The sequence below is a fragment of the Cebus imitator genome, unplaced genomic scaffold (genome assembly GCF_001604975.1).
Source record: "Cebus imitator isolate Cc_AM_T3 unplaced genomic scaffold, Cebus_imitator-1.0 Scaffold68, whole genome shotgun sequence".
NCBI lineage: Eukaryota > Metazoa > Chordata > Mammalia > Primates > Cebidae > Cebus > Cebus imitator.
Genome location: NW_016107383.1, coordinates 9164374 through 9172501, shown reverse-complemented (window position 1 = coordinate 9172501; position 8128 = coordinate 9164374). Strand labels below are relative to the sequence as shown.

The following is an 8128-nucleotide window of genomic DNA, read 5'->3' as shown; positions in this document are numbered from 1 at the left end:
CCTGTATAACCAATAATTAATAACCAATTCATTACTGTTGGGTGCCTGGCAGACACCCAAATGGGTGAAGCCCTGAGGGTCCCAGGACAACAAGGAATGGTGGGGACTGTCACAAAGGGAATCCACCCAACGAAGTAGCTACAACTCCCCGCCAGCAGACCCCACCTGCTAAGAGGAGCTGGAAGTTCTTACTTTCAGGTGAAATCTTCAGATTGGTTTTTTTTTTTGAGATGGAGTCATGCTCTGTTGCCCAGGTTGGAGTGCAGTGGTGCGATCTGGGCTCACCGCAACCTCTGCCCCCAGGGTTCTAGCAATTCTCCTACCCCAGCCTCCTGAGTAGCTGGGATTACAGGCACCAGCCACCATGCCTGGCTAATTTTTTTGTATTTGTAGTAGAGATGGGTTTTCACCATGTTGGCCAGGCGGGTCTCGAACTCTTGACCTCAGGTGTTCTACCCACCTCAGCCTCCCAAAGTGCTGGGATTACAGGCATGAGCCACCGCACCCAGCCAACTCTTCAGATTTTTAAAGTGTTGTTCTAAGTTTATAATGTGCTGTGTTGGTCAAAAGGACATCAGTGGGCCTCAGGGTCCTAGAGGTGGATGCAGGAGCCTCACTGGGTGTGGAGTGGGGAGGAGAGGGCCTCAGCCAGGGGCTGTGTTTTACAAGCCCTAACCTGGCTTTCTTCACGGAGCCTCTGTCACCCTTTGAGCAGCTGCGATTGACAATTTCCCCAACAGCATTGGTCCCCACCCCTCGGGAGAACACTGAACTTCATGTGGAGAGACCAGAACCGGCACACTCAGGAACAGGCCGTGGAGCCTGGAGGGACCTTAGTCCGCCATAGTAGCTGAGCCTTAAGGAGTCCAGGGACTTGCCCGAGGGGGTGCAGCCAGCACGGGGCCCAATGCAGCGTGGGCACTCCTGGCCGCCTGCCTGGACGCACCCTCAAATTCCGCCCTGCCACAGAAACACAAAACACTGCTCGGAAGCAGCCCAGCCGTACTCAGAGCCGATGCTCCACCTACCGCTACCTTCCACTTAATTTTCCAGAACTCTGCTCCCTCCCTCCCGCTCCATCCATGGCCTCTTCACCCTTGATGGCTTTTTCTGGAGCTTTAAGATTTCACACAGCATTGAATTTGGGAGGGAATTCATTTAGGAGATTGCAGCCTTAGCAAAAAACCAATCCAAATATCAGCATGGTCTTTTTTGAGTTCTTCTAAATGTAACAAAATAAATAATTTGAATACGAGAGAGGGAGAGAGCGAGACAGAGAGGGTTTTACAGATGATGAATGTCTTTCTTTGTGGTCCATTCTCCCCTGCTCGTCTGCAGCAACAGGAGCGAGGGGTGGGCACCCACAGCTCAGGACATCACTTGGGGCTGGAGGTCCCAGGGCATGGGGAGAACTCCTGATCCAGCTCTTACGGTACCTGAAATCCTACCAGCCAAGCTCTGGGCTTGAAGGGTTTTTTCTCTTCTATTTTTCTTTCTTTGTTTTTAAGCATATTGAGTGAAAGCTTTTTCTCCTCTAAAGACGCTTTATCAAAGTGCGAATGTTCTGGGGAGAGAGAAAAACCCCCTATACTGCCTACCCTATCTTCTGCCCGGTCACTGGCTAGATTGAAGAGCCACAAGGTCATTTGTGGGCAGACAGGTCTTAGCAGAATCTGAGAGGAAAAGGGGCAAGGGTGAGCCCAGCAGAGGGGCGCCCTTACATTTGGAAGTGCAAACAGCCTGGGGAATTCAGGAAAGGCTTCCTGGGGAAGAGGATTTCATGCTGGTCCTGGAGCAGGAGCAGGTGTGGCAAATGAAAAGCAGGGAAGGCAAGCGGGGCCAGGCAGAGAGAACAGGACATTCAAAGACCCAAAGACAAGCTCCGCAGGGCATGTGGGGTAGAGCGGAAGGAGGCAGGAGCCACACTAAGGAGTTTGCACTTCCCATTATGGGCAACTGGGAGCTACTGAAGGCTCTAAGCAGGGAGGGGAGCAAATTAGATTTGTAGTATAGAAAAAGTCACTCTAGCAGGGCACTGTGGCTCATGCCTATAAAATCCCAGCACTTTGGGAGGCTGAGACGGTCAGATCACCTGAGGTCAGGAGTTCAAGACCAGCCTGGCCAACATGGTGAAACCTCATCTCTACTAAAAACACAAAAATCACCCAGGCGTGGTGGCGCAAGCCTGTAGTCCCAGCTACTCGGGAGGCTGAGACAGGAGAATCGCGTGAACCCGGGAGGCAGATGTTGTGATGAGCCGAGATCACGCCACTGCACTACAGCTGGGGCCAGAGAGCAAGACTCCGTCACACACACACACACACACTCACACACACACACACACACACACACGAAAGAAAAAGCTGCTCTACTGCAGTAGGAAGTCTGCGAAGCTGGGAATCAAAATGGAAGAGGGGGCCAGGCATGAAGCAATTGTGGGAGTTCTGGTGATAAGTAGTGATACGTGGTGATGATAGGTGGTGATATGGGGTGATAAGGGGTGATAGGTGGTGACAGGTGGTGACAGGTGGTGATAGGTGGTGACAGGTGGTGATAGGTGGTGACAGGTGGTGACAGGTGGTGATAGGTGGTGACAGGTGGTGACAGGTGGTGACAGGCGGTGTAGGTGGTGACAGGTGGTGATAAGTGGTGATAGGTGGTGATAGGTGGTGACAGGTGGTGGTCGCCTGGACCCTGGTTGTGACAGGTGGGATCCGGAGGTCAGTGGTCCAGGGCAAGGTTGACAGCAGGGCCCGCAGCAATGCCCCTACATCCGAAGCCCAGTCATCTGGACCCTGTCCCTGGGAGCAAAATGCACCCCTCCCTGCTCCATCCGTCCCCATCCTCCCGCTACTTGGCCAAGGAGACAGGGGCTCTGGCATCGGTACCTGGCTGGTCCGGGTGATGCAGCGGCGGATGAGGTCTCTGATGTTGTTGTGCTTGTCGGTCTGGAAGTATACAGTAGCACTGGATTTTTCCTTCAGGTAGGGCTTCTCGGCCGAGGCCCAGCTGTGCAGTAGGGCCGGCTCACTGCCCTCCGAAGCCACGGGGAAGTAGGTGCCTGACTGCAGGGAGCTGGAGTCCAGCGCCTTAAGGCCTGGCTCGGCCCCTCCCAGAGGTTCTGGGGGGCAGGGAGGCTCCCTGACCTGGGCCTGGATGTACTGGGCCTCCACTGAGGACAGGAAGTCCACCTCACCTTCCTGGCTGAGCGCTCGCCAGTAGGCTTCAGGACCCCCATCCAAGAGGGCGTCTGTGGCCAGCCGGACGCTCTCATTGTCACTGAAGTCAACCTTGGCTGGCTGGACCCACTGGCTCTTGACATCTTCCAGACGCTTCCGGATTTTGCCCAGGTGCCTCGACCGGCTCATGCTGCCCGTCCCTGGGTGGTACTGGGGGAAGCTGGCACGTCAGCTCCTGCAGATGTGGGAAGCCAGTGGACCGCACCCTGGAGGAGTGAGGCTCCCGCACCCACCGGGAGGCTGCCTGCTCCCAGGCCCAGCGTGCAGGGCGGCTCTGAGAAGTGACTTCCCGCTGTCCTGAGCAGCGCTTCTCAGAGCTCCTCATCTGCAGCCCCGGGATTGGCTTATCTCTCAGGGCTACCTGCCCTGCCCTCGGGCTGGGAGGGCTGGCTCAGACACCGCCTTGGCACAGTCAGCCAGGGATATTTCCTCTCCTCCCAGCCGCAAGGGGAGGCGAAGGTGAGCCAGCTTTCCTGCTGGGTTTCACAACTCACCCTCAGGCCTTCGTTACCAGGCAGGGAGCCTCCCCACCAGCTGCAGGATGGGCCCAAAGGAAGCCTGCCTGCCTCTGCGCCCCTCCTGGACGCCTCGGCTCCCACGCTGTTTCAAAGACAACGAGTGCTGTTTCCCCTATGGGGGAAACAGGCCATCCCTGAGATGCCCCATTCCCCCTGTGAGAGGAGGGGAGCTGGACACCGGCCAGGGAGAGCTGTGAACCAGGCACACCTTTCCTTGGTCACACCCAAGTGCCCACCCCTCCCTGCCCTATAAAGGATCTCCTCTTTCCCATCCCTACTCATATATTTGTCATTGTCTTGTTTGCAGAGACCACAAAGAGGTTCTAGTTTTCGGGCCAACGCTGCTTCGCTGGAAGTGGCTGCTTGGAACACCATCTGGAGAAGGAGCCAAGCCTGTGTTCGGCCCAGAAGCCCAGGGCACCAGTGGCTTCTTGGCACTGGAGCAGGAGGAACAGCACATGGGTTTGAAATCTACAAACTCCAAGGGGCGTGGCCATGTGTTCTTTCCAGATTAGATTGCAGCCTGACAATGGGATGAAATGCCTAGAACCCTGACTCTTTTTGGTTGGGCTCTGCTGGAAACAGGCTCTGAGATTGGGATTTGAGTACAAGTGGTTAATCTGAAGGCCATTCCTAGAAGCACAGAGAGAGGAGTGGGGAAGAGAGACGGGAAGGGAAGGAAGCCAGGCCAGGCAAGTTGATGAGCAGGTAACTGTTGTTGACATCTGGGTTCATGGACATCTGTGGGACATCAGGAGGTTCCAGCCTGCGGGAACCTCTGGGTGATGGTGCCAAATGCATCTCAAGGTTTTTCTGCCCAAAGGGTGAGAAAGCTGCCGAGTTTATCTAAGGAGCCCTAGTTATCGCTGGCTGAGGGCTGCTCCCAGGGCCAGTTCACCTAGCACAGCCCTGAAGCCAGAGAAAGCCTTCAGGCAGTGGCAGGTGCTACGGCAGAGAGTGCTGGGGAGTGGTGAGGAGTGAAGAAATGAAAGGAAGGTCCTGATGCTATCTGCTCAGGGATGACACCAAGAAATCAAGATTGTGTGGTCTTCAGAGCCAGGATCTGATAAGAATGTCTCTCAGTGGCATAGCCATTCTTTGGAGAAAAGCAGCTATGAGCACCTGTAACCCTACTGAAGCTGTGGCCCTTGTGGCTCAGCCCAGCAGTACCACAGTATTTTTTAAAGTGCGGCATGGCCGAGTGCAGTGGTTCACACCTGTAATCCCAGCACTTGGGAGGCTGAGGCAGGTGGATCACTTGAGGTCAGGAGTTCAAGACCAGCCTGGACAACATGGTGAAACAGCGTCTCTACTAAAAATACAAAAATTAACTGAGCCTGGTGGTATGTGCCTGTAGTCCCAGCTACTTGAGAGGCTCAGGCAGGAGAATCGCTTAAACTGGGGAGACAGAGGCTGAATCTGGGAGGCCAAGGCTACAGTGAGTCAAGATCGTACCACTGCACTCCAGCCTGGGCAACAGAGTGAAACTCTGTCTCAAAAATGAAATAAAATAAAAGGAATCTCTTCTCTCTCTCTCTTATTTCTTTTGAGGAATGTCGAAGGAATCCAATTCACAATCCTGGGCAATCCTCTTGTTATTCCATTTTTTTCTCCCTACAATCCCTGGAGAGTCGAAGAGGGCAAACCCAATAAACCCTCTCTCCCGCTGCCTCTTTGGCTCTATGGCCTCTCCCTTCTGCCTTTCGCCAATTCTTGCTTCTGGAGATTGACGTAGCCCTTCTCCCACATCCTCCTCCCGTCTTCCCTCCTCCCCCGCCTGGTCTGTGTCCTCCTCAGGCCATTCTCTGAATCTGCATCACCAAGTCCTGTCCCCAGTCTATCGAGATAGACCTTGGGGTGGGGCAGTGGTCCATGGATTTGCTCGGCTTCACTCCATGGCTCCAAAGCTGTCCCTGGAGACTATACTCTCAGTGACTGGTCCCCGAGTTCATTACTAGAGAAGTTTCTCTGAATGTGTAGAGCACTGGGAACCACGAGGAGGGGATGAGCGTTCTCTCCTGAGCATGAGGTGGCTTTAGGTATTGCTTCATGGCAATTTGGCAACTGCCATATGTCAATGAAGACGGTTCTTCTCCTCCTCTGGAAGGGGAAGAGGAAGAGGACACATTGAGTGGTTCCCATTTATGTTAATTTTTTAAAAAGTTGTCAGCAGCTCCTCATTGCCTGTTAAACTAAGTACCAAGTCTTGAGCCTGCCTGCGACCCTGCACAAAATGGTCCCGTATGTTCATTCCACCCTGGCTTCTCCTCTACTTGGCCATCACTGAGTGCTCACTGCATGCTAGCTGTCTGTACTGAGGGAGAAATGGATTATTAGTCCTCATTTCACCAAAGAGGAAACCAAGGCTCAGAGAGGTTGAGTTACTTGCCCAGGATCACACAGCTGGCAAATGGCAGAGCCCATGTACTTTCCACCATTCCAAGCTTCACTTTTTTCTTTCCTATTCCCCTTCCCTTTCTACTCACAGAGCATTACAAGTCCTCTTACTGGTTCCCGAATATGCATAGGGGAGAATTTTTAAAGTAGGTGGGTATTCTGGGGTTCTCCTTTCACCTGGATGTAATTCTCTTTTTTGGATGAATAAATGCTGGAGTGCCTCCCTGAGACTGAGCTGAGCTGAGTATCCGTGACCTGTACGGTCAATTTTCTCCCTGTCCTCTCACAGAGCAGCTCTTTAAAACAAAACAAAACAAGGCATCTGAATGGAACGTTCCCCTCTAGAGCGCTGCTTCTGTCCCCAGCTCTTGGTCCTCACACAGATCTGGAGATTCTGGTTGACTCCTGTAGAGCAGTCAGCAAACACACCATACATGTTGGTGCCACTCATCCTCCATCTCTGGCAGACATTACTAGTTGCTCATAGGATTCTGCCAGTGAGTGGCAACTATTCTTTTGCTGCCCCTTTTTTTTTTAGACAGAGTTTTGCTTTTTTGCCCAGGCTGGAGTGCTGGAGTGCGATCTTGGCTCACTGCAACCTCTGCCTCCTGGGTTCAAGCGATTCTCCTGCCTCAGCCTCCTGAGTAGCTGGGACTACAGGCACTCACCACCACTCCTGGCTAATTTTTTTTTTTTTTTTCTTAGTAGAGACGGAGTTTCACCTTATTGGTCAGGCTGGTCTCGAACTCTTGACCTTGTGATCCACCCGCCTCAGCCTCCCAAAGTGATGGGATTACAGGCGTGAGCCACCTCGACCGGCCTTTTGCCACTCTTTATAGGGATTGTCTTAGTCCACTTTATGCTGCTCTAACAGGGTGCCACAGACTGGGTAATTTATAATAAACAGAAATTTATTCAGCTCATGGTTCTGGAGTCTGGGAAGTCCAAAAGCATGGTGCCAGCATCTGGTGAGACCTTCTGGACCGTGCATCCCATAGTGCAGTGCAGAAGAAAGAGAAAGAAGGGGCTGAACTCATTTTAACAAACCACTCCCACGATAATGACATGAATCTATCCATGAAGTCAGAATACTCATGGCCTAATCACTTCTCATTAGGCCTCCCCTCCCAACGCTTTTGCACTGGTTTTAAGTTTCCAACACATGAACTTTGGAAGACACATTGAAACCATAGCAGGGATCAAAGAGAAGTCCTCACCTGAAGGAATGTTGGAGGTACTGCAGGCCCTTCAGTCGCTGATGAGAAGACTGTAGCCCAGAAAGAGGAAGTGACTGTTTTCAAAGTCATCAAACTGGTTGGTGATTGTCATCAGCCTAGTCTCTCCTCTCTCCTCTGCAGCCCAGCCCTGTGAAATGTCCTCATTCTTGCTGGCTGTCATAATAAACTTCCCCACCTGAGATTGCACTTCTGAACTAGGAAGTCTGGCCAGCTGTTGAGCTGCACATTCCTACCTTGAGAAATTCTTATCAAGGAGCCCTCGGTGACAGGCACTGCAGATTGTGGAGGACTTCGCTTCCCTTCTTCCTTCCTGTGGCAATCTCAAGTGGGGTTGTCTCCTCTTCACGAGGTCATCCAACAATAAGAGAAAGGATGAGAAGCCAGGCTCCCGTTGATAAATGAGTGGCTCCAGGGCTTCCTGAAAATTCCATTTACCTAGGACAGTGGCACTCAGCTGGAGGTGATTTTGGACCCCCATCCAGGGGACAGCGGGCAAGGTCTGTAGCAGTTTTCGGTTGTCATTCTGGGGCGAGAGGTGGGTTGCTAACTGGCATTAGTGAGGATAAGCCAGGGGTGCCGCTACCTCCAAGAGGAAAGCCCCCCACAGTACAGAGCTCCCTGGCCCAGAACACCCGCAGCGCTGAGGCGGAGGAACACCCTCACAGGTGACTTTGTGGGGCTCTCAGTCCCCTGCCATTGTTCAGTCTGTTCCCCCAGTCCTCCACCATCATAATTT

The 8128-nt window shown here is 52.9% G+C and overlaps 1 protein-coding gene and 1 non-coding gene across 2 annotated transcripts in view; one reads left to right on the top strand and one right to left on the bottom strand.

Annotated features, from left to right (window-relative positions):
• FAM83A (family with sequence similarity 83 member A) overlaps window positions 1-7462 on the bottom strand; it is a 14862-nt gene extending 7400 nt beyond the window's left edge. Inside the window, exons 1-3 of the mRNA XM_017530726.2 lie at window positions 6975-7462; window positions 5974-6667; window positions 2889-4194 (exon numbers count right to left, since the gene is read on the bottom strand). Coding sequence (XP_017386215.2) covers window positions 2889-3368 — 480 coding nt within the window. The 5' untranslated portion in view covers window positions 3369-4194; window positions 5974-6667; window positions 6975-7462. The remainder of the gene's footprint in view (window positions 1-2888; window positions 4195-5973; window positions 6668-6974) is intronic.
• On the top strand, window positions 5674-5893 carry LOC119471655. Its single transcript, XR_005200714.1, has one exon. It is a non-coding gene; the product is annotated as a small nucleolar RNA U3 (small nucleolar RNA).
• Window positions 7463-8128: the final 666 nt, after the last annotated feature.